The sequence below is a fragment of the Odontomachus brunneus genome, unplaced genomic scaffold (assembly GCF_010583005.1).
Source record: "Odontomachus brunneus isolate Ranch 3 - 2012 unplaced genomic scaffold, Obru_v1 Obru_scaffold_090, whole genome shotgun sequence".
NCBI lineage: Eukaryota > Metazoa > Arthropoda > Insecta > Hymenoptera > Formicidae > Odontomachus > Odontomachus brunneus.
Window position 1 is genome coordinate 1099287 of NW_022639540.1, and position 24819 is coordinate 1124105.

Below are 24819 nucleotides of genomic sequence, written 5' to 3' on the forward strand. Positions count from 1 at the left end.
ATATATATATATATATATATATATATATATATATATATATATATATATATATATATATAATCTAATTATATAATCATATATATCATATATTATATATGAATATATATATATGTGTAAAATTTATATATATATATATATAAAAAAAAATATATATATATAATCATATTATATGATACGTCATGATATATACATGTGTTCATTGAGTTTTCTACTTAATAGTATAACGTATTAAACTAGGTATAACATATTAAAATTCTCCTAAGTATGTAATGTACTTACATTCAATTTAGTGGTATCATTCTTCAATACTCTTTGAAGGTAAAGTTGCTTAATTTCTCGCTCTAGTCTCGATGGAAGCCCCGGATACATCGTACTACCGCCACTCAAAACTATGTGCTTATATAGCTCGCTCCTTATATCAATATCGGCTGCTTGAATTGTGCTAAATACCAGCTCGGCTATTCCTTGCGCCTCGACGTTAATCAAATGTGGTTGGAAGAGCGCTTCCGGCGCCGCAAACCTCTCACCGCCTACTTTTATCACACGCCCGTCGGGAAGCTGTTAAGAAAATATTTACGGTAACACGTACATTCTTGATCTTCGATTGAGACGCCATATATAATCATGCATACATATAATATTTTACTTACGGTATAAGACTCTACCAACACGGTAGTCTCGAGCGCCAATTTCTCTTCCGTTTCTATGTTGTAACCGATGTAACACAGTTTTTCTTTTAACATTCTAACCGTCTCGAAGTCGGCCGAGTGATTGAACGCGTAACCACGTAATAGAAGCAATTTAATGAGATACATTGTGATATCGCGTCCAGCTATGTCTAGTCGTCTGGTTAAATGTGGTAAAGCATACTCCTCGAACACGGGACAGATATGCGTAACCCCATCACCCGAGTCCACGACAACGCCGCTAATTAATCCTTGAGCATATAACGTCAGTACTGCTTGGATCGCAATGTACGTTCCAGCAAACCCATACTTCTCAAACATCACCTGGAAACATTTTGTGAAAACATTATACTTTCGATCATACGCAAATTATCCAGATAGATATATTTCGACATATTATCTGCTTAGAGCGACTAACACAAGTACGCAAAGCTGCGTCCTCATATAACAAGAATTTTCCAGTATATGAGAAAAATCATCTGATACCATGAAAATTGCTACTTATTTTTCCGGAAAAAGAACACAACTAATCGGGAAATAATTATTGTTAATAATAATACAAAATAAATATTTTGATTAAAATTATATGGTGTAATAAATGAGAGTATTTTTGAAAACAAGCATATTTTAAACACGCGCGTTATGCTGTTACAATAACATCATAAAGTACACATTAAATGTTTGTACGCTATGTTCAATATTTCTATCTGCCTGGATACCATTTTATTTTCACTAGATTGTACGTTACCGCTTATGTCATTAACTGATATACGTTACCTCTATCATCTTCTCTCTGTTCGTGATAGGATTCATTGGTGGCTCAGTTAATAGAATTTTACATTCCCTAGGATTAATATTCATCTTTTCTTTGCCGAATGTATAATCCCACACGTGGCACATGTCCTCCCAATTTCTGTCGAGCATTAATTGCATGATGATTTATTTGTCAAATGCGCGCATCTCGCGATACAAGTGTACACACCTGACAATTCCATTTTGCATAGGATAACTAATCTCTAACATAGAACGAAGTTTACTCGCTTCATCGCCAACCATTAAGTCCTGCGGCAATAATACATGATTATTAAAAATCTGTGCTTATTATGAAAACACATTATGTCGATTGTATGAAGGAATATTATTGTTTTACTTCATTACTATATCTGTATATATTTCCTAGCATATAATACAGATATGCTAAGTAGTTGAACACACTGACCAACTAAATATTAAAAATATATTCAATAAAGCTCCTTTATTATACAAATAATAAAAGATATAGATAATTCTTGGTACATTTGCTTGAGAACCTTAAATTTCCCATCAAAAATTGAAAGTTGGATGAAATCTTTTAATCGTTATTGCATCAAGAATTATTAGTTATTATTATACTCATAAAATATCATAATTGGTAGTAATTATAATGAATATATGTTACTTTTATATCAGGTTACAGATATCACGTCTGGAAGATATTGTATACACTAAATTATAGCTTCCAAAACTATGTACCTAAGTACTTTGAAAAAGAAGTTTGCTGAATTATATTATTAGACACTACTCCCACACCTACAATCCAAAGAAATACTTCTTCATCAAACACTGATGTGATAAATGTATCAGTATATAACATCAAAAAGTACAATAAACTTACAGGCATGTTAAGCACATCCTACGAGAGCAAATGTAAGCACATAAATATATTAGATAATTATAGGAAGAACATAGTAATATATGTAAGTACCCACGCAAAAGTACAAATTGCAAATACATAACAGGTAAGTAGTGAAGGCATACACTACTTCATTGAAGCAGACATTAGGTCATTAAAGAACTTTCAAGATCTCTCATGAGAGAAACATTACATACACGACATAACAAATAGACTTATATCATGTGATACATAAAATCATCCACTTAATGATAATATTATAAACCCGAAGGAATTGTTAATATAAACCCATTATACAAATATATACTATAATAAAAATGTTACAAATAATATTCATCTTACATTTTGAATATATATTCCTTTCCAAGATTTGTTAGTAAAAGTCATTAATATCTCAAACTGCCTTATTTACATCAGTGGACAAGCGTATAGATTATTATCAATCAGACTTAAGCATCGAAGGGGCAGGGGGCACACGACATAATACTATATAATGGACTTACACGAACGCAATATTCTTGCTGAAAATATAATTGTTCTCATTAATAATCTAAGTACACAATCCTTGCTGGACACACTCAAGCAATTTAAAAGACTCAAAGGATTATGTGAACTTTATCTCTTTTTCATTCCATATCAGAACCAACAATTTAGTACTTGCAATAAATATTTGCTTTGAATGATTCTCTATAAACTGATTCTAATAAAAAAAATTAAGATTTACTTTGCACTTATGGAGACAATAATTGTAAGTTTCAATTACTAATGTTCAATCTCAGAGAAACTTAAATAATACCTGGGAATATTTCAGTAAAATCATTAACAACAGCATTTGCATTGAAATAAAATTGCAATTATTAATCCCACGTCTGATTTTACGCGTAAATCAATCACAATTCGAGGATAACAAACGTACCTTCACATCGATGTCACCGATCTTATTGACAGCTCTGATTATAGGTCGTCCGACTATAGACGGAAATATATGAGCCGGAAAGTTCGCCCCAGCATAACCACACTTCACGAACTGCAAATAATGAGCGCACAATAAATGACCCAATATATTGTCGATTTGACGTATTTCTGTCGTTATTCAGTGTAAAGAACTTTTCGTGAAGATCTTCTAATAACTGCTACGTGTGTCTCTCTCCCTTACCCCCGTGCCATTGTCGCACACAATAATTTTCCTCCCCTTGCTATCCATTTCGATATTATCCCTCGGAAAGTTATCTCGTTTTTCAGGTCACTCTCATATCATCAGCTCCATCCAAATGACTAATTCCTGCGGATGATAGGGCGTTACCGGTATGACTCTTAACTCACACGTCGTACATGTACAATATCAATAAACTTACCGTTTAATATCACAGATAAGAGTTCGTGCTGAACACGTCGCGGAGCAATGCTAGGTGCCGATTGAAAAAAAGCTCCTAATCGCGTCGGGCGTGAGAATTCACTCGCACACGGTGGACAGGCAAGCGGATCCGAGTAAACTCAAACTGACAGTTGCCACCATTATAGAAGAAAAAGCCCTCCCTCTGTCTTTGATCTCACTCGCAATATCGCGATTTGTCTAGTAATGTTAGGGATTGTATTGAAATTTGACCAATTAGAGCAAAGTTTACTAAATTTAAGATTGGTTTCTTTATTCTGATTGATTAAATTTTAATCCAATCCAGTTCTTAATCCGTAGTTTGATATGGGCTGTAAGGCCAAATCACACTAACGATTGGCGATAGATGATTGACGTTTGAAGATTAGAACTTGACCAATTAGAACAAAGCAAGCCAAGGCTGAAGCTTGTTGATTCGTTAAAATCTAATCTTTAATTGTCAATCGTCAATCGCCAATCGCTAGTGTGATTTGGCCTTTAAGCCCGTATCAGACTACCGACTGCACGGACGACCCGACTGCCGACTACGACTACCGACTCTCAATAGACCAATCACAATGAGACACCGAGTCGGTGCCTTACTATGATTGGTCCATTGAGAGTCGACAGTCGGGTCGGCCTGTGCAGTCGGTAGTTTGATACGAGTTTTAGGCACATAAAAAATGGCACATAAAAAAAACTTAAGCAGTAAAACGTAAACAGAAGCAAATTGACCAATCACAGGGTGCTTTCCAGTTGCGTACACTGTGTTACACAAAACCAGTTTATTAGTTGCATATTATCTTACAAGATATTTTAGATAATATGTGACCAATAAACTGGTTTTGTGTACGTGTGTGTCAAAATGTGTTAAACAATTGGAAAGCACCCACAGTCGTTGATTCTTGGACCGTAAGAAGAATCGATGACTATAATTGGTCAATTTGCTTACTGCTTACGTTTTACTAATAGCGAATTCGGTTGCTTGCACTAGTGTGCACTGAGTGCGCACTAAGGCTTGTTCATAGTATGTTATTATATTTAAAAATTGTCTTAAATAATTCTCAAATAAATTCTCAAATATTTTTAACCATAATATGATATGTATAACATCCGTACGAATCATTTTATTAGTTAAAATGTTTTTAAATATGTATTTAAGACACGATCTTAAATATAAGAATGTACTGTAAACAAGCCTTAATGCGCACTCAGTGCGCACTAGTGCAAGCTACCGAATTCGCTATAATTAAGTTTTTCTATGTACTAGCTTTAGTGCATGGTATGAACATACATTGCGTATACAGAACAATGTTTTGAGATCTCGCCGCACGAGGTCTCCAAGGTCGAAGCAGGATTTGTGTGGCTCTCATAAACACCCTCGTTAAGTCGAAATAGTAACCACATAGCTGTTAACGCCTTGTAAACATGCCGATTGCATATCTAACACGAAAAGAAGCGATATCCTGTTCTCATCGTTTACACAGGTACAAAATTAGAGGATAAATTAAATGGTGTATCATTATCTCAGTGTATCCCATAGTGTATCCCAGATTTGAATAGCCATCTTTCACCTGTGGACCCTTGACCATTTCGAAATACACTTCCCCTTACAGGTGACTTTCACAAAACTTCGGTTAATTTAATCGAAAGTTAACTGAGTAGTCGGAATTGCCATGGTCACAAAACTACAGTTTGTTACTGAAAAAAAAAAGAAAAGTGTTCTCTTCTCATTTCTTAACCTGTATTTCTGAAGACTTATCGCTAGAGACATACGTGGCATCACACAAATAAATTCTAGTTTAAACATGACCTAATGTATATTAGCACGCTTGCTTTTAATCGATGATCTATTCTTTATACCTGAATTAGTTGCACTAGATCTTTTTCTCTCTTTTCTACGTTAAATCACAGCTATATAGCCCGTTTCTTTTTAAAATCCGAAAGTGTACACTTGTTCAGTTACAAAGAACAGATCGACTTATGATTAGATTAACTGAAGCTTAGGTCTGTATTCTGACCTCTTTTATAAACACCCCTAAAAGTGACTTATAGCCAATCAGGAAGCTTATAAGTCGCTTTTAAAGACATTTTTAGTGATAAAAAAGGGTTCAAAATATGGGCCTCAGTGAAAAAGTGCATTCGGGAAACACTATCAACGCTAACGCGTCATTCTATATCTATCGCTTTTTAGATGTACTACAAAAATAATGTGTTTCCTAAATGCATCTAAAGTCACCCTAAAAGGAGAAATAAGCAAGAAGATAGAATTATGTCTAGAAAAAAGGTCGTTATTCAAAGTTTAAAATTTTGGAGAAACTCTTTCTTCCTCGAGAGAAAAGGGCTTATTTCTTAAAAGTTATCGGTTTATAAACTTTGTTGACAGAGAAAATAAATTCTGTATTCATCAAAGAATAGATGTAGGTAAAAGGTGATAAGTCTGGGACACCCTTTATTAATTCCAGACAATTTCAATTTCACAATCAATTTTAGTGAACAACTGAGTGAGGAAGAAAACAAATTGCTGTACGGAAAATGCAACAATTTTTGGGGACATGGTCATAATTACACGGGTAATTTTTATTAAAAATAGTACTTTGCTATATTTTATTCAAAATTATCATCAAAGAATGTAAATAGTTATTATTTAAAAAATTGTTTTAATTGTATTTCTAATATTAAAATTCTCATTAAATGAACATCAAATCTTTTGCATTTCTCTTTGAATTTCTTGGAAAGCATTTATTGAAATATTATCACGTTGATGTTCATTGATTTTTAATTACAGTAGTTTTTAATTTACAGTAGAAGTAACTGTTCGTGGACCTGTACATCCAATAGAAGGCATGGTTATGAACATATCACATTTAAAAATATACATGGGCAAGGTACTGGATCAAATGGATCATAAAAATTTAGATAAAGACTTAGATTATTTCAAAAGTACAGTATCGACAACTGAAAATATTGCCATTTACATATTTGAAGAAATCAAAAAACAGATGCCACAACCCGAATTATTATATGAAGTCAAAGTTTGTGAAACTGACAAAAATATGGTATTTTATAGAGGAGAATAGAATTCTCTTTCTTTCTGTACTGAAAAATGAAAATTTAATAAATAAAAAAACATATAATGACCAATAACAGCACTACAAGTAAATGCGCGGGTGTAAAGTTATACAATAGTATCATCATGGATGTTAAACATACTGCATATGCAGTAGAAATGAAACCACAAATCATACAAAATCATTACAAACGTTTCGGCCACCTTCTGGCCCTATCAATGCATGAATGCATTTTACAACGACCAATATTTTCATGCTCTATCTTAAGTCTGGAGTACATATAAGAGCAGTAAAAATTAAGTAGTAAGTTGAAGCAAATTGACCATAATTAATAATTCTTTTCACGGATTCCAGGAATAATCGATTAATTAATTAGTTAATTTTCTTGCTTCCTTTCTTCTGTGTGCCATCCATTTTAGACAACTAACTTTGGATCCACAGTCTTGCTTTAAGTCGTGAATTGTAAGCAAATTAACAGACCACAGTCAATTGTTCTTGGAATTATTGGAATTGTTCCAGAATTAATCAACTGTGATTTGTCAATTTGCTTACAACTAATGGCTTAAAGCAAAGTTATGAACTCAAAGCAAATAAAACTTCTATATAATGGATTTAGACAAAATGATTCAGATACAATAAATTTAGGAGTTCATCAAAGTGTTCCGAATTGAGAGTCATTATTAACGGGTTTGCCTAATAATTATATTAACAACTTATATTAACAACTGTACAAATTGTTGTATCGTCGACGTTTGTTTAATATATTTATTACATTTATATGTTGTACAATATACTACTAAGTAATCGCAGATATGCGCAAAACCGTATGCTAACACATATAGATATTTTAACATTCCAATTTTATTGGAATTTTACATGCCACATTATGACAGGCAATGATTGTTTATATTATTTCTTTTCTTTCCTTTGTAATTATTACATATGTATATAGAAACTAAAATAACTAATAAAAGTCCTGAGTACACGTATTACTGATTAAGTACATCTATGCCCTATATATTCCCGCGTACATAGACAATACGTAAAATATAAAACACGCGTTCGTGCACACATTACCATTCTCGATAACATTTCACATTATAGCACATTTATAAAATAGTTCTTTATAAAAAAGTTAACAAGAGATCAAGTAAATACATATCACAATGATTCTATAAATAATTTACTAATTTATTAATGCACGTTTATATAATCATAAATGTTACAAATTTTATAATCTTTAACCGTGCGTGTTAGTTTGTCATTTCATTCGTATATGTTCTTTATAATTTCTACATACACGAATAAAATGAATTACATCGTTTACAAAAATGAAAATCTTAAATATAAACCTGTTATATATATATATATATATATATCTCCTTTTTGTAAAATCTGTTTTAGATTTTTGTAATAAAAATTCCTACTACTATTTAATATCATTAAAAGATTAATAATTTAGTAGACTGTAGACTAATGCTCAGTTTCAACAATGTCAATTAAGTCTTAACTTAAGTTTAAACTGCCTTTAGATAAGGAAATAAACTCAGATTAAGATTTAACTTATGTTCAAGGACATTGGTGAAACCGGATCTAACAAATGCAAATATATTAATTAGATGTCATAGAAAAAGTCATTTTTACTTATTACAATTTTAAGTAAAAATTCAATAGTGTTCATATATACATAAAAATCGAAATTTTTATACTAACAACTTCCCCTTCTCGTTTACGTGTAACTTACGTGTATCTTTCCAATTTCTCATAACATAACATTATATTCACGCAATTCTAAATTTGTTCTAAAGGGAACATAATATTTAAATAAAAATGTAAAGTTCTCAAAATATGTAATGTTGAAATAAAATTAATACATAACATATGAATTATTCTTTTGTTTTCATACGAGAACTCAGAAAAACTTCAATGCCAACTGTAAAAAAAATGCATTACAGTCTTAGACCCAGTTCCACAACCTCCAGTTAACTTAACTGGCTAGTTATTCCATTGGACTTGGTCAATCGCATTTGACATTAAGAAGAGTTAATCAGAAATAACTAATCACTATTGGAACTTAACCGGTAGTTAAAATTAAACGGGTGTTGTGGAACTTGGCCTTAGTGATCTCACACAATGTGATTAGTAAGATACTAACTAAATATTTGAATTATTGTCTAATTTAATATAACTTCGAATAGTTACATACGGTATACCGAGCTCGAAGTCGTCTCTAGGCCAATATCTGAGCACTGGAAACTGCTGCGGCTTCTCCTCCCTTACTGAGAAGTAAGCGAATAACACCGCCGCGGTATAGCTCGCTATGAAAATAAATAAGTGCCATAACGCATGGAGATACGGAAAATTCAGGTTCAGCCATGTATCACAGAACAAGCGATCATTCAGCCAGCAAGTCACCGCCAATATCCACACAGCGCCGCATCGTAGTCCCAGTCTGTAGACTCTCATTGACGTTGTTCTGAAAAAGTTCGACGCGCAATTAGCAAAATTAAGTCTTTAAAGAATATCTTTCCTTTAGGCCACATACAGTCCACACACCAAGAACGTTTGAACAATTAATATATAACAGCAAGATAAAAGATATTAAAGCTTTAAGGTACCTATTATGGATTTCTTCGGAATCAATTCCGATCGGAATAATTCCGTTTCCCCTAGAAAAGACAATAGAAATCTAGGAAATAACTGAATGTTTCCGACCGGAATTGATTCAGAAGAAGTCCATAATAAGTACCCTGGCCTCTTGCATTGTTTATCTTTTTTTAAGACGTCAGAAGTGAGAAAATGCATGCTAAAAATTCTTGCGAAATACGTTAAAATATATATCCATAAAGTAAAAATCGATTAAACAAATTTGTAAGATATTCTGTGCACTCCTCTTTTACTCTAACAATCAGTAATTTGTCGTCAATTAACGTGACATACAATTCATCTTAATTTATTTCTTCGCCTATTTCTATTCAGATTAATTTACAAGAAATTATTAATTGTTAGAGCAAAAGGGGAGTGCACGAAATATCTTACAAATTTGTTTAATTGATTGCAAGTGTTATTTTATAGATATATATTTTTATTGCGATGTACTTCGTAAGAATTTTTAGCATGAATTTTCTCGCTTTTGACGTCATTAAAAAGAGATAGACAATGCGAGAGATCAGGAGCCTTAACTGGAAGCCTTACGACTAGAAAGAACATTCTCTAATAAAATAGAAATAATTTTTGTTGGCCTGAGGACGAGGTTTTTACTGGTGACGTTAATAATAAGTAATGTTAAGGATGTATTACCTTTTTAATTCTATAATCATAAATCCAAATGCCGGTATACCCAAACTCATCAGTGCAAAAGCATTTATAGCTGGATGTACCAGCGCCAAGCCAGTGGCGATTAACGTCGGTAAAGTCGCACATAGAGAAAAAAGTTTCCTATTGTTGTGAAAAATATTTGGGAAATATCTTCTTGGGAAGAACATGCAGAAGCCTGCCATGTATACCCATAGAATAGCTAATTCGTCTAGTAGTTGACCTGTTACACAGAAAATCAATTGTTATTATTCTTATTAAAATTTCACTACCTGAATAAATATCTAAGTCTAAATAATAATTTGTGTAAAAACTACTATTTCTTGCTTATTGTCTAGAACAATGATAATCAAATCTCACCTATCAATGACAAAGTAGCATGAAAGTATGCACTGCTAAGGCCTACTATCATCAACAGGAACCAGATTAGATGAATTCCTGGATTTACAAAACGTCCGTAGTCCCTGAACAGATGCATTAGTACTGGTGGAAGTAGCAGGAAGACCACATTACTGAACTACAATATTTGTCGAATATAATTATTATCAGAGATGAGATTTTATATTTACAATATGCACAATACAATTTCATATACTCTTATCTTTTATGTATTTCTCTTATACTTCATATCTCTTTAATTTTATCAAGATTTTAAATAAAGATATTGTTATCTTTCTGTTATTGTTCTAGTGACAAACAAAGAAATGACATCTCGCTTAAAATTACATGACCATTGAGATTCAATAAATAAGAAATAACTTTCTGGGATATTGAAGTCACTCTATGCTGGTATTAATATTATAAATATATTAATCTGTGTTCAAAGTTTACGCAATTATATATATGATATACAAACCGTATTCATAAACTCAGCTATGCTTGGTGAAATACTGTAATTGCCTTCACACCAGTCCACTGGTGAACTGCCAGCTTCAAATGGCTTCCACATGGTGTCAAGATGATTTTTTGTCTGTTTTCTCTCAAAATATTCAAGCAATGATCATCACTCACTTTACATACACTAGAGACAATAAATGCTACTTCCAAGGTCAGGAGTGTACGTGAATATTATTTGAAAGAATACGAATGACACTTCGTACACTACCTCCACACTTAATGACAAAACTCTAGATGCGATCAACTTTCACACGATCACACCTGACAGCTATGTGTATCGACTATTGAAAACGAGAGAAAGACGACCGAAGAGAGACTTTTTCCTTTTGTTACGGATCTCTGCCCTACATAGGTATGGCAATCTTTATCCTGACTTCTTTCTTCTAACAGTCCCAATATTTTACTTCGGTTCTCATCGAAACTTCCAGAGGTCGCCGACGAGGACAGTGTTTTGCGTCGTCGTCGTCGTCGTCGTCCAAACTGACAAGCGTCTGTACTTACCAATCGTTATATACACCACGACAGCGTCGCGACAAACGACAAAGAAAGACAATGGTGTATCACGAAATGATTATGCGATATTCATACATCCGCTAAGTACACATCAGCCCGACAGTCAAATTACATCTCAACAGATCACGACGTTCCACTCGTGCTTATATGTCGACAGCAAATGTCAAAACAAAGCACGACGCATGTGCAGTATGCATTTACGTCACTGCTATTCATGCGCACACTAGCCGCGCGTCATTCATATACAAGGTGTTCCGAAACAGAAAGAAGATGTTAATCTATCGTTACTAGAGGTAAAACAGAGTCAAAATAACGTTAATCTGACGTCATTTTGATCAAATATTGACCAAATTTACGTCAGTTTTTCGTGAAAACGACGTAAGATTGATATTATTTTGACTATTTGTTCTACCTGGGTGCATATTTCCGCAAAATTTTATCAAGAATCTTGTTATAGGATGTTTAAAGTTTTCATGGTGTGTATACGCTTTATGCATATAATGCATATATTCATGAATACATATGCAAACTTATTAATTATTAATTATCTCAAACCTTTATCGCAATCTCTAGCTTTATCGTTCTTGTTTTCTGAATCGTAACCACACTATATTACGACATCAAAAACAGTAAAATATGTAAGTTTTTTATAGATTTTTTCTACAGTTAAAGAAAACAGAAATCCCAATTATGAAATTGTACGATTACACAAGAATCTCAGAATAATGCAAAAAACAAGCGTGAAAATAACAAATAGATATGTTAAAATATCCTATTTGTTAAAATATTAAATTCAAATAACGAGAAAAATTCCTGAAACATCTATATAGAAGAAATAGATATAGAAGAAATAGAAATAGAAATTCCTAGATCTATATAGATATAGATCTAGGAAAAAAATAAGTATTCACTTAAAATTTATATATTCAAATTAAAAATAATTGTTTTTCATATATAAGCAACGATGTATAATTTTGTTAGAAGAAAGTAATACTTGCAAATCGATTAAACAAATTTGTAAGATATTCCGTGCACTTCCCTTTTGCTGTAACAATCAAATTACAATAATTTATTGTAAATTAACCTGAATGCGAAGAAATAGATTGAGAAGATGAAGTGTATGTCACGTTAATTTACGACAAATTATTAATTATTGAAGCAAAAAAGGAATGCACGGAATATTCACAGATTTATTTAATCTTGTTTTACTTTATATATTTTTTATTTCGCAACATATTTCGCAAGAATTTTTAGCATACATTTTCTCGTTTCTGACGTCATTAAAAAGAGACAATGTGAGGAGCCAGAAGTCTTAATATTCTTTTTATATTGCATCAAATTTTTAAGAGCGAGCAACTTTCTACAGATAGAGTTTATCGCATTTTTACCTGTATTCGCTTGGTTCGCACGGCCGCGAATGCCATATCGACGTATTCGTTAATAAGCGGTATCGCCTGCTCAATTAGTAAGATTTCAGCGGGTGAGATTTTCGGCAAACCCAAGTTTCTCTTCACGCCATTCACGCCGAGCTGTAACTCGCTGGTGAAAAATCGACAGACTGGCAGAACATCGGATCGCATGTAGGCGCAGGTGATAATGTTATCGTATCCGCATAGACCACCAGCGAGGGCGGTTAATAGACTCATAGCAGCCGTTCCGGACGATAACGAAGAACGATATCTAAAGAACGTCTTCGTTATTTCCCCATTTTCGTCGGTCCGAAATGACTGCAGCAGACTTTGACGTTGTGCCTAATAAATAGTTATGATTGCGATATTTCTCGACAAAAAAATGTATAAATGGTAAAACTATTTAAACGTACAATGAAGTTGGAAGCTCACCAAACTACCAAAATTGCAAATCATTATTGTGTACGATAGGCTGACTTAATAATTATATTTGTTATTATATTATTAATTATTATTAATATTATTATTTACTGTTATTTAATGTTTTTAATTATGTTATTAATTATATTATTATTGCGTAAGTCCATCGGTAATGACTTTGAATTTTAATGCTGAGTTCCTAACTTCATTGTGTCTAAACTGTTTTGCAACCCATTGTACATACTTCTCGACAGATTTTGTTAATAGAAACATTCAAAATCTTAAATATTGTCCGAGGCTTTCAAGTAATACTTTAAATGATTTGAATCTTTACACGCACAGAAAAAAGAACAGTTTGGAAAATATTTTTACTTTTCATATGTAAATCTTTAAATGAGATTATATAGTGTCAAACGAAAAGATATTTGTATTAATATATATTATTCAACAAAGAAAAATATATTCTTATTATTAAAAAATAATTTTCTTGTATGGGAAGCACAAAATATTTGATTAAGAATATATTTCTAAATGTCGGAAAAAGAGAGATATTATTACCAAAATAATCATATTGTATTTCTCTCTCATGAGATTATTATAATACTCAAATAAATTTATAATATTATCGAAATTCAGGACTTTATAATATTATTTATAATATTATTGAAATTCTTCTAACAATGTTATATATCGTTGCTTATATGTGAAATAACGATTCCTATAAATCACAAAGAACGTTCTAAAGACGTTCTAAGGACATTCATACATCCTAAGAACGTCCCAGAACATTCTCTGAAGATTTTGTGTTATCTGAGTTGTTAGTTTGAATATATTAGTTTCAAGTGGATACTAATTTTTTCTGTGCGTACGTATCGCTCGAATTCGAATTTTTGAAAACCTCGAAGACTCGGAATTCGTGTGTTTATCATTAAATACAATATTTCACCGAAAGGGTCGGTTTCTGCTTACATTTGTGAATTGATTGAATGGGACGGCGCGCGACAACAGAGGAACGACGGTGGACTCGTCGGCACCACCGACGATTGGCACCGACAGACTCACGCGTTCAAAATTCAAGAGGGTCGCCGCGGTCTCTTCGACTCGCGCTTTGTACGCAGCCGCGGAGCCGATGATCCTGTCGGGATTCGAGCAGCCTGAAGATTTGAAAATCTCCGAGATCATCGCAAGCGTGGCGGTGACAGGTCGCGCGAACACCGCCACGAGCGCGCCCGGGCAAAATCGAAGCATCTGGTCCGCCATCTGACGCACGTAGTCGACCGACAATTGAAATTGTTTGCGCGGCGCCAAATTGTTACTGTCCGTCATGGCATCCGTTTCGTCCATGAGCGCAACGATATCCACCTAAGTGTCCGGTTTTAATATAACGCGTATTTGATATAAATGAGGTTATTTGCGCACCGTTAATGCATAACACATAAAGAATTCATCAATTAATCAGAGTCCTTCATTTCCATCCTGGGCAGGAAAATGAAAAATTCTTTTTAGTTAATTATTATGCGTTATGCAAAAGTCTGTACTCCTACCCTTACTCTGTGAAGTTAGCTTTGAGAGGAAATGCCCCTGGTGGCGACAATTGATCAACTATCGAATCTCGAATTGCTTTTATAAACTTCGATAAATTGTTTAAGAACAAATATGATTACTTCTCTATGTCCTTATTCTGAATCCTCTTCTATCGATAAAAGTGTCTTTAAAAGTAATTTATAAACCTTCTGATTGGCTACAAGACACTTTTATCGACAAAAGAGAGTTGAGACTAAAGGCCTCTGTAATTAGCCTTTATTCTAAAGTCTTTTTTACTAATAAGTGTCTCTAAATATAGTTTATTAGTCTTCTGATTTGCTCTCAGTCGCACTTAGAAGCATTTTTATCGATAAAAGAGAGTTTAGCATAAAAATATTTATATATTATTTGTTTATCTCATATACTTCATTTTTTAATGTTTTATTATATGTCAAAGAGCACTATTACTTCCTTGAACGCCTGCTTCATGTTCTGTTTCCCGAAATAATTTATGCGGGGATTGGTTTCCTCATGAAACGCGTCTTTCATAGCTCCTACTGCTGACGTGGAACCCTCCATATCCACCAGATTTATACTCTTGATAATTCGATATTGCTTCAAGAGCACCGCGGTATAAAGAGGTGTCACTCCACCGCCAACGATGCACACTTTTACATCGGACTTCGTATTATTATCGTTATCTTCCTGATTGTTATTTTGATCCTTTGTATTCTTTGCTCCGTCTTTTTGATTGTCGACTGAAAATTCGCGATGTAAACAAGCGGTATAATGTCTGCAAGGTCGCATCAATTTGAGAAAATATTTTTGCAACGGAGTCATGACTTTAATTTTGTCCCTTTGAATGTGAAAGAATACGTTTATTTTATGGCATTTTTTCTCGTTTTCATGCAATACTTCAAACACAGACCAAAAACAGCGCCAAGGAGGATCACGAAGAATTTGACGGATCTATGCGAGAGAAACAAGTGACGTGCAATACGTCGAGACGCATGTGAAGCTGGCACGCGTAAAATTGTTTGCAGAAACCAGTGTCCGTGAACACTTTTCATAAATTCCACATGATTAGACATTTTTACAAAGATCAAAGAAGAGAATTTCGATCATGTAATAAAATCAAGAACAGTGAGCGTTCAAATTAAAATGCAAAAAGATTCTTTATTTTCTGTATAACAAAAATTTAAATATGATATTCGTTGTTGGTGCGTGTAAGGATAAACATTTGCGTGAAAGCAACTGATTAACTAACACGATCATTTTGCTGGATCCTTTGCAAGAAATTGCCGATTCGTCGCGCCCGTCTGTCGATCATGGACATCTGTAAAAATGATTACCGTCGCTGAATATCCTTCGTTTCTAATCTGAACGTTTGCAACATTTAACTCTCCCTTAACATTACAAAGCTAAAAATATTTAGAAATATTCAGCGGGGAAGTAACGATCAAATCGTGGTGAAATGTATATCAGGATTGCGAGTAATTATCATGTTTAAATGACAATAATATAAGCCAATTCAACTACAGACTGTTTAATTAGTGATTAATTGCAACAAATTCAATTAATAATCGCGAAATTTAATTGATTTTAATTAATCACTTTGACGCGCTTTAGATGTGCATTATCTCGCTTTTGATGTCAAAAGTTCCGTAGAATTAAGAACTTTAAACATCCTTTGATTGATTTTGCTCAAATCAATCATTAATTAGTTAAATTGGCATATATTTGTGCACAAATCAATTATTAAATTGAGAATAATTGATATTTTTACAATTCTGGTTTGTATCATATAATATGCACGTTAATCGCTTAATCTTCTTAGAAAACTATTGATTATTTTATATATATATATATATATATATATATATATATATATATATATATATATATATATATAAAAGAGAGCGAATCATATAATGCACTTTGTACGTTAAAAAAATATATATATATATTTATATATATTGCGCGCGCGCACGCACACACACACACACACACACACACACACACACACAATATATATAATACAAAAAAATATAAATAATAATATATATATTATTTATATATATATTTTTATTATATATTATGTGTGTGTGTGTGTGTGTGTGTGTACATAATATATAAATATTATATATATTTTTTTTTAACGTACAAAATGTGTTATATGTATTCGCTCTCTTTACATACAATATACATGTATATACATGCAAATACACACGCGCAAAACAAATCTTGATTTCAACGTCTTTCAACAGTGATATCAGACATGTCCGGTAACGAACACATGTTCAATGTTTTCTCATTCGCCAAATGCAACAGTGATATAAAGAAGAGCGGCACGCTCAGCGCCTCGGCGTTGTTCTTCGTCAGTAGCTTTGGCAACATCTTGTAAATGTTATTGAACATCTTAGGGTCCTTCATCGTACTCTCCTCCATCTCCGTTTCCGCGGTATTCGTGATATCCGCGTCGCTCGTAGATTTCAAGCATCTCCAGATGGACTTCTTCAGTTGCCGCATGTCGACTCTCTTCGCCCTCAAACAGTACGCGATGGATATCTTATTGGCCAATTTCGGCGCCGAAATAAGATTGTTGCCGGTGAGGCCTTGACTGAGACTTGAGGCTAACGCGTTCCTGTCGTCTTCGAACTCAAAATTGCACTCATTCTCGTCATTGTTGTCCCTAGCCTCGTCGTAATCGCCGTTGTGCACGTCAGGACAGTAGTCCAACGTGTCGTTCGGGTTATTGTAATCGTACCGGTCGCTGTCAGACACATCCGCGGCTTCAGTTTTGTCTTCGTTCTGCTGCTGCTTGATGCTCATATGTTGATGCAGGTACAGCTTTACCAACCGCATGATATCGTAGTGGATATCTTCGGGTAACGTCAGATTCTCAGCGCTCCACTCCGTCTTGGCTGTTTTCGCCTGCAACCTGTTGGACTGGCTCAGCGCGAACTTCGCCTCTATCACGTCCTTATTCCCTTCGTACGACAATTCGATTTCTTTCCTCCTCTTTAGCGGCGCCTGCATGCACGCCCCGATGACCTTGCTGCTCATGACAGCGTTTGCAGCCGGTCTCACGAATTTGTGGAACTTCCAATGAGTCGGTCCAGCCCAGTGCAAACTTGCATTCGGCAGCACAAACGAGTATTCGGGTGCGACGATAAGCTTGAATCCATCCGCAGCTGAAGCGTCTACAATATTATCTACATGATTCGTTGTCGCTTGCCGTTGTTGGCGTTCGCACACGTACTTGTCGTCCTGCGTCTCAATATCGAAATAGTTAACAAGCTCGGGCAACGGATTCTCGGCCTCGTGTTCCACACTGGCATCGAGATCGAATTGGAAACGGTTGTCGGCCTCGTCGTCGTCATCATGTTCCACCTCCGATGTATCCGACATCTTTTCGGGCTCGTCTTCAACAGACCAGCCAAGAAATTCAAAGTTCGAGTACGACGCGCAAATCTCCAGTTGTTCAAAATCGTCAATTGTCGGTATGGCGTATTTCATCGAATTTACATTGCTTTCTTCGTTCACAGTGTCGACGAGTATGTCGTTGTACAAATGCTGGTAAAAACCCGACGTAACGTGATTAGGCAACATCGCTTGATACAGCATGTCGCTGGTCTGCAGATCGCCCTCGCCTATCATCATGGACAAGGGTTTCACGATCTCAATATTGCCTCTCAACGCCTCTACGGTGCTGCAGATCTTCTGTCTGGTTTTCTTCTTCTTCTTCTTCTTGGATACCTCTAGATCAATGTCCATATTTTCCTGTAGCGCTGCCTCTTGCTTGTTCTGGTCCTGCTCAGCATCCTCAAGAGCTTGCTTGTCCAAACCGCCGATTATCTTGAGTATCTCCGTATGCACGCTGTCCACTCGAAACCCGTAAATCTTACTGCTTACGTCCAAAGATGTGCTGGCTACTTGCAGATTGGACATATTGTTGTCCTGCTTCTTTATCATATATGTCATAAAATCTATCATCTCCAGACTGAACGCATTCTTTATATTGATCTTGTTTTCAGCACTCAGCTTTATACATTGGTTGATACTTTCAGCTATTTGGCGTGTCGGGACATTGGCTAGAAATCCCAAACCCAAGGAGTGTCTTTTGTTAGATCCAGCTAGTGCTGAGGTATTAGGTGTGAAAATGTCACGTCGACGAGCAATACGTTCTGCCTCATCATCATTTTCTGAGAGAACACTAGACAGTTGCTTCTGAGCGACAATAGATTTCCTCCGTAGTGATGATGAAGAGGCTGGAGACTTATTCAGTGAAGTCTCCATTCTCTTATATATATGCATAGATTTACGAGCTTCCATTTTATACAACTTAAAACGTTACAACATATATGCAAATTGTATAATAATTTGTATGTCTATTCTTAGAGAATCCAACTGTTACATTCCTGAAAGAAATAAGTACATATTGTTTTGACCATTATGTCTAATCAAGCACAAACTATATACAGTCTACTTTTAGTATAACCATTACAACTGTTACGAATATATTATATATTATGCAAATAAGCTTCTAAAAGATTTTTTGAAGCTAATCCTAAGCTAATCAATATAATTATTTCTGTCATTACACACTACTAAATTTAAACTACTCAATATTACACCTAAAGCCATCAATTAAAAACTGTAATTATAAAAAAATCTGAACTCTGCTGTTGTTTTTGACCTCAGATTGATCTCAGACTGGAACTTTACCTAAATAATTTTTATTAATTTAGCACATAAAAACGTCTCACCTCTTTTTTAGAAGCCTAAAGGTGGGTTGTTTATAAAAATAAAATTACTATATTTTACTTCACAATGAACATATTTGTCTCAAAAGTGGCGTTAATCATTAATTGATTGAGCTTTAGATTTATCGTATATTCAATTAAATATTATATTGTACTCACCATTCAAAGCAGTGAAATTATTTGTTATTTTCTCCAGATCGGCTCTCATCAAACGAAGTAATGTATAATATCGTTGCAGCTCATCGTATGTTTCCTGCAGAACTTCCAAGTTTCGTTCGCTATCTTGGGGAGGAAACATCGATGTGAGAATATCAAAGATTTCTTGTTTGTAGGCTTTATCTATTATGTCTATTATGTATTAGTTTCGTGAATAGCAAAAACATTACAACGATAGAAATCCACTTGGTAAAAGCACGCCGTACGTTACATCGACGTTGTTCAAATCTTTCACAACGCGCTTATGGGCCGTGGCACACAGGAAAACTTAAGCAGGAAAACATAAGCAGTAAGCAAATTGACCAATCACAGTCGTTGATTCTTGGATCGTAAGAAGAATCAATGACTGTGATTGGTCAATTTGCTTACTGCTACGTTTTACTGCTTAAGTTTTTCTATATGTCACCAGCTTATAACCCCGAGCGTTCCTAAAAACAATAGAACTGTTCCTTTTTATTTATACCATCATAAAGGTCTGTCCAAACAATTGCGAATTCATGTATATCGGAACCTGACCAATCGTCGTTACTGTGTTAAATAAAATAATCACAGAAAAATTACATTTAATTAGTAGTAATCGGTGGATCTTTTGGCTACGTTCAGGACAGAGCACGCTCATAGCACTAAATAGCATCTCCCCGAATGTAGCCTTTGTATTGCAGGATTCACACCACGTCCGATGTCCGACGTATGACGTCCAATATCCAGTAAAAGAATAGCTTTCCAATGGAGAATTGAATCCTCTATTAGAAAGCTGTTCTCCTATTGGATATCGGACGTCGTATGTCGGATATTGGACGCGGTGTGAATTCTCCATAAAGCGTGGTCTACAACGGCTGCGTTCAGCAGAGAAAGCAACTGTGCAACTGCTTTCAGTAATAACCTTTTAGCTCTTACGGAAAAACAACATATTGATTGGCTGTCGCGCGGACTTCTGCATTACCGCGTCCTGTGTGCAGGAGCTATAATAACTGTGATTGGTGTACGTGTTCCGTTCCGCTGAGAATTTCCATTTCATGGGACATCGCCCTGAAACGAAACACACGGCCCCCCCATCTTGCACTTTCTATGTATAAAAGTACAGCAAGCGTAGCCAAAAAGGACAGCATGTGTCACGTCATAATATGAAGATTAGCGGCTGCAGATCTTTAAATGTGGAACACAATTGAAGTTTACAAGGAAAGAAAAGATAACTTATATCAACGCAAGTGTGATGGTCATCGTTAATTAGTCTTCAAGTTAAAAAGTATTTTTGCAAGAACAAATACACAGTTATGTCTAACAATATCACTTTGCCAAAGGCTCCGAAAGATCTATGCTTTTCCGAGTTCGATTTTATACAGGTTTGATATAGTTATTGCTACATTTATTGATTCAAAACAACTTTTAATCATTACAATTTGATATAAATGCATATATACGAACTATGTTATTATGTCATGTTATATGTCATGTTTTGTCGCAGGATAATTTTGATGTTGATGCTTTCTTGCAAGATCACAGAAAAAATGGCAAGCTTGAAACGATGCGAGATGATCTTGGCATGTACTTAAAATTATTGAGATCTGCCATGATTGATCTAATTAATAGGGATTACACAGATTTTGTAAACCTGTCCAGTAATTTAATTGGTCTGGATAAAGCTATAAATGATTTACAAGCACCACTTGGACAGTTGAGAGAAGAAGTTATGGTAAAGTAGAGAGAAATATTTAAAAGATATCATTAATACTATTCTCTACAGTTCAATCTTAAATTATGATGCATAATTTACTTGCTAGTACTAACAAAACTGTTTTTCAATAGCAAGTACGACAAGCCCTAGATGATGAAATTACAACTATTTCAACTAATTTAAATGACAATCTAAAGATCAGAGAACGTAAGCAAAGCTTACACAGTTTGCAACATGTGTACAAATCATTGAAGAAGCTTTCGTCCATATTATCTATGAAAACATTTATTGAACATCCCACAAAGATTGATATTTTGGAACAGGCAGCAATTGAACTCAATCAATTAAAATTTCATGTATCCAGGTGTAAGTCAGATATCTCAGTGGATCAAGAAAAGGTATATATTTTCATAAAAATATTGGTAAATCACAATTTTACTAAAACAATTATTTTGTAACAGGAAAGCACAGAATTAGAAAATTTATATTTAACTTGCCTGAATGAGTTATTCTTAGCATGTATACAGGAAAAGAATTCAAGTTTGGCAATTCGTTGCCTCAGAATTTATCTTACACTTGACAAAATAACAAATGCTGAAGAATTAGTGAGGCATGAACTTGTAAGGCCATTAATTTACAATGTGATCAATGAGGAGAATCTTCAAACTGATCCACTTGGTCTGCACAGTATTTATCATAGGCTATTGAACATTCTAAGTGTAGAAATGAAACAACTATTAGATATCACATTATATTCTGACAGGTATTAACATCTTATATTTATTTGGTTGATTAAATCATATTTTTTATCTATTTATAAATATATGAAACTAATATAGTGATCTATTTATTACAGAATATCCGTAAAAGGATTTAACTTTTTGGTAAATAGCTTTTGGGTTGAAATTGAAGAGAAGATTGAGCAATATATAAAGTCTATTTTTGCTCCTGGAGATCCAGTGTTGTTTCATAAGGTAAATAAAATTAAAAAAAAAGATTATACATCATATAAGATATATAAATTAATATAAAAATATATATTCAAATTTTGTTGCAATTTCAGAGGTATACAGCGACGCTAGAATTTTTAATAAAATTAGAAATGGAATGTGTCACATCTGAAACTTTGGCGGCATTAAGGAATCATCCACAATACAAAGGTTTCCTTAAGAAATGGAATTTACCAGTATATTTTCAAATTCGATTTCAAGAGGTAGCCGGATTTGTGGAGACAGTATTAGCCGAATCAGTATCGCCAGATTCAATTAAGGGCAATCTGGCTTCATTAACGCAAAAAGATTTCTCGCTTCACGCAACTTGCATAATTTCGGATAGCTTACTAAGAATTTGGGCTGATGATATCTATTTATACCAATTGTTTCACAGGTGAACAAAATTCAATAAAACTCTGTTTTCTTATTAATTACTAATTAAAATCTTATTAAAATCTGATAATATCGTATATGTGTGTGTGTGTGTGTGTGTAATAATACATTAATTGATGATATGTTAATAGATTCTGGAAACTTAGTCTTCAATTATGCTCAAGATATCAAACCTGGTGTCAAAATGCAATGAAACAAGTACGTTTATTTTATTATAGCATGATATTATATTTGCATGTAAATTATAAGCCTACGAATGATTTTTACGAGAAACAATATCTTACTGTATATGATAAAGCTATATTTTTTATTCAAAGGTATGGCCTGTAATAAATGAAACTAACAGTTCAAGTGACTCAGGACATTCTACAAGATTGAATTTTCTAGTATATCTATACACTGATATAGAAAAATTAGTAAACACATTGCCATCCTTTCTAGAAATGGTACAATCCAAAATTAAAGACGGGAATGTTACTATATCTAAATTATTAGAAGGTAATATATATACACGACAAACTAAAAGTATATGTGGTATTTTTACAAAATATTTTATCAACACTCGCAACATATTTTCTATTCCAGATTCTCTAAATGAGACATCTAAAAATCTAACGAATTTTTTACCATCAGTTACGAGAGAGATCGTGAATGAGCTCTCGGAGCAATGTGTAACACATTTGAAACAAGTCAGTGACATTCCTAGATTATTTAGAAGGACAAAACGAGAGGTACCAACTAAACCTTGTCCTTATATAAAAAGTGCAATGGTTCCTTTAACCAACTTCCATATAGATTATAATAAGTTCATTCCAGAGACTGTTATTCTCTGGTTAGAATTAACGTTGTCGTCACTAACAGAAAGGTAATTAAACAAAAACTAGAAAAAAATATGTCCAATGAAACTCTTGTTTGTATATAAACTCAGAAATATATATTTATACTGTATATTGGATTTTATTTTAGTTATTTACTATTCGTTACGGATGTGTTAACATCTGTACAAAAGACTGAAGAAAGCTTAAGAAGGTTGAAAAAGATTCGTGACAAAACTACTGGAAATCTTTCTTCAGAGTCACAGGGAACTAGCGACGACGAAAAGATACGTATTCAGCTTAAAGTGGACGTGGATGGTTACACAAATATGGTACAGAAGTTATAAATATCACCTATATGAAATATGGTACATGTTATGTACATTTCTCCATAATTGCATATTGTTTCTACTTTTAGATCAAAGATCTTAGTATCTCCATCAACAATATACATCATCTGCAGGACCTAATAGACGCTGTAGAAGCAGCTATGAAGAAATAATAATTTTCAACTGTATGAAAAGATTTGATATGGGGGAAGGAAAAAATTTATAATGTATTGGCTCTATTTTTGTAACCGATAAATCAGACGAAGCGAATTCACAGTTTCCGTAGTTCGTTTTCCACATCTGTTTTGATAGCCATAGCGATCTTAAGTATCAGAGCGGCATACAATACTTGTTTGAAGCATATCGTACACATTATCGTTTGGAATATATTTGGATAATCTTCTGTGTATTTGCAATTGCTCAATCTTATCCTTTCGACGTATCATTTCAATAAATAAGCTTAATAATGACGCCACTGTTTTGTCAACTGCGTTATTGCATGGACGTAATGCAATAATATGTTAACCTGGATAAATAATAACTCATGCAGGTTTTATTTCTAGTTATGCACATATACAAGATTTTATCTTGAAATGTATATATTTTTTCTTATATATTATATAATATACATGAATGTCTTTATATAATTCACGCATATGTGTTATCGTTATTTGTTATATAATCCGTACAATCTTATATCATGACACATGCTATCATGATAAAGTTATTCGCGATTAAATATTAGGGAAAAAAA

The 24819-nt window shown here is 33.8% G+C and overlaps 6 protein-coding genes across 12 annotated transcripts in view; 2 read left to right on the plus strand and 4 right to left on the minus strand.

Moving 5' to 3' along the window:
* The window catches only part of LOC116848116 (actin-related protein 2), a 5960-nt gene extending 2079 nt beyond the window's left edge, over window positions 1-3881 (minus strand). Inside the window, exons 1-9 of one of the 4 annotated variants that reach the window (XM_032823885.1) lie at window positions 3714-3881; window positions 3515-3640; window positions 3275-3385; window positions 2862-2879; window positions 2341-2358; window positions 1669-1748; window positions 1464-1599; window positions 651-1010; window positions 280-558 (exon numbers count right to left, since the gene is read on the minus strand). In XM_032823885.1, coding sequence (XP_032679776.1) covers window positions 280-558; window positions 651-1010; window positions 1464-1599; window positions 1669-1748; window positions 2341-2358; window positions 2862-2879; window positions 3275-3385; window positions 3515-3562 — 1050 coding nt within the window. In that variant the 5' untranslated portion in view covers window positions 3563-3640; window positions 3714-3881. The remainder of the gene's footprint in view (window positions 1-279; window positions 559-650; window positions 1011-1463; window positions 1600-1668; window positions 1749-2340; window positions 2359-2861; window positions 2880-3274; window positions 3386-3514; window positions 3641-3713) is intronic. The other 3 variants (XM_032823887.1, XM_032823886.1, XM_032823888.1) reach the window with 3 other exon arrangements.
* Window positions 3882-5039: 1158 nt separating this feature from the next.
* On the plus strand, window positions 5040-6877 carry LOC116848122 (6-pyruvoyl tetrahydrobiopterin synthase). 2 transcript variants are annotated; one of them, XM_032823899.1, is made up of 3 exons: window positions 5040-5217; window positions 6224-6303; window positions 6539-6877. In XM_032823899.1, exons 1-3 carry the CDS (start codon window positions 5159-5161, stop codon window positions 6808-6810), a joined length of 411 nt encoding a protein of 136 aa, XP_032679790.1. In that variant the 5' UTR covers window positions 5040-5158; the 3' UTR covers window positions 6811-6877. The 2 variants fall into 2 exon arrangements, with proteins under 2 accessions (XP_032679790.1, XP_032679788.1); XM_032823897.1 differs by having other exon boundaries at window positions 5047-5217; window positions 6536-6877.
* A 675-nt stretch (window positions 6878-7552) lies between these two features.
* Window positions 7553-11645, minus strand: LOC116848121 (alkaline ceramidase). Its single transcript, XM_032823896.1, has 4 exons — window positions 10973-11645; window positions 10477-10633; window positions 10102-10339; window positions 7553-9277 (listed from the first exon to the last, which is right to left on the minus strand). Exons 1-4 carry the CDS (start codon window positions 11063-11065, stop codon window positions 8956-8958), a joined length of 810 nt encoding a protein of 269 aa, XP_032679787.1. The 5' UTR covers window positions 11066-11645; the 3' UTR covers window positions 7553-8955.
* A 299-nt stretch (window positions 11646-11944) lies between these two features.
* LOC116848120 (malate dehydrogenase, mitochondrial-like) lies at window positions 11945-15955 on the minus strand. Its single transcript, XM_032823895.1, has 4 exons — window positions 15348-15955; window positions 14325-14717; window positions 12915-13277; window positions 11945-12571 (listed from the first exon to the last, which is right to left on the minus strand). The coding sequence occupies exons 1-4, from the start codon at window positions 15717-15719 to the stop codon at window positions 12458-12460; spliced, it is 1242 nt and encodes a 413-aa protein (XP_032679786.1). The 5' UTR covers window positions 15720-15955; the 3' UTR covers window positions 11945-12457.
* Window positions 15956-16035: 80 nt separating this feature from the next.
* Window positions 16036-20441, minus strand: LOC116848119 (condensin complex subunit 2). Of its 3 annotated transcripts, none has more exons than XM_032823893.1 (4): window positions 20423-20441; window positions 19805-19927; window positions 17110-19300; window positions 16036-16215 (listed from the first exon to the last, which is right to left on the minus strand). In XM_032823893.1, exon 3 carries the CDS (start codon window positions 19212-19214, stop codon window positions 17130-17132), a length of 2085 nt encoding a protein of 694 aa, XP_032679784.1. In that variant the 5' UTR covers window positions 19215-19300; window positions 19805-19927; window positions 20423-20441; the 3' UTR covers window positions 16036-16215; window positions 17110-17129. The 3 variants fall into 3 exon arrangements, with proteins under 3 accessions (XP_032679784.1, XP_032679783.1, XP_032679782.1); XM_032823892.1 differs by lacking the exon at window positions 20423-20441 and adding an exon at window positions 20032-20179; XM_032823891.1 differs by lacking the exon at window positions 20423-20441 and having other exon boundaries at window positions 19805-20135.
* Window positions 20442-20781: 340 nt separating this feature from the next.
* LOC116848130 (conserved oligomeric Golgi complex subunit 2) lies at window positions 20782-24712 on the plus strand. The gene is made up of 11 exons (XM_032823911.1): window positions 20782-21204; window positions 21327-21554; window positions 21668-21934; window positions 21998-22299; window positions 22393-22510; window positions 22600-22922; window positions 23053-23119; window positions 23239-23419; window positions 23507-23786; window positions 23888-24068; window positions 24155-24712. Exons 1-11 carry the CDS (start codon window positions 21136-21138, stop codon window positions 24236-24238), a joined length of 2100 nt encoding a protein of 699 aa, XP_032679802.1. The 5' UTR covers window positions 20782-21135; the 3' UTR covers window positions 24239-24712.
* The last annotated feature ends 107 nt before the right edge of the window (window positions 24713-24819 follow it).

Bases quoted from the DNA above. Each gene is read 5' to 3' on its own strand.
- LOC116848122 (XM_032823897.1), top strand. From the start codon at position 5,159: ATGCCGATTGCATATCTAACACGAAAAGAAGCGATATCCTGTTCTCAT. The intron at 5,218-6,223 runs GTACAAAATTAG...AATCAATTTTAG, and splicing joins TGTTCTCATCGTTTACACAG to TGAACAACTGAGTGAGGAAG. The intron at 6,304-6,535 runs GTAATTTTTATT...TTTAATTTACAG, and splicing joins ACATGGTCATAATTACACGG to TAGAAGTAACTGTTCGTGGA.
- LOC116848121 (XM_032823896.1), bottom strand. From the start codon at position 11,065: ATGTGGAAGCCATTTGAAGCTGGCAGTTCACCAGTGGACTGGTGTGAA. The intron at 10,634-10,972 runs GTTTGTATATCA...CAAATATTGTAG, and splicing joins TAGCTGAGTTTATGAATACG to TTCAGTAATGTGGTCTTCCT. The intron at 9,278-10,101 runs GTAATACATCCT...GAACTTTTTCAG, and splicing joins ATGATTATAGAATTAAAAAG to AACAACGTCAATGAGAGTCT.
- LOC116848120 (XM_032823895.1), bottom strand. From the start codon at position 15,719: ATGACTCCGTTGCAAAAATATTTTCTCAAATTGATGCGACCTTGCAGA. The intron at 14,718-15,347 runs GTAATAGTGCTC...CCGGACACTTAG, and splicing joins TGAAGCAGGCGTTCAAGGAA to GTGGATATCGTTGCGCTCAT. The intron at 13,278-14,324 runs GTAAGCAGAAAC...ACTATTTATTAG, and splicing joins CATTCAATCAATTCACAAAT to GCACAACGTCAAAGTCTGCT.
- LOC116848130 (XM_032823911.1), top strand. From the start codon at position 21,136: ATGTCTAACAATATCACTTTGCCAAAGGCTCCGAAAGATCTATGCTTT. The intron at 21,935-21,997 runs GTATATATTTTC...ATTTTGTAACAG, and splicing joins TCTCAGTGGATCAAGAAAAG to GAAAGCACAGAATTAGAAAA. The intron at 22,300-22,392 runs GTATTAACATCT...TATTTATTACAG, and splicing joins ATCACATTATATTCTGACAG to AATATCCGTAAAAGGATTTA.
- LOC116848119 (XM_032823893.1), bottom strand. From the start codon at position 19,214: ATGGAAGCTCGTAAATCTATGCATATATATAAGAGAATGGAGACTTCA.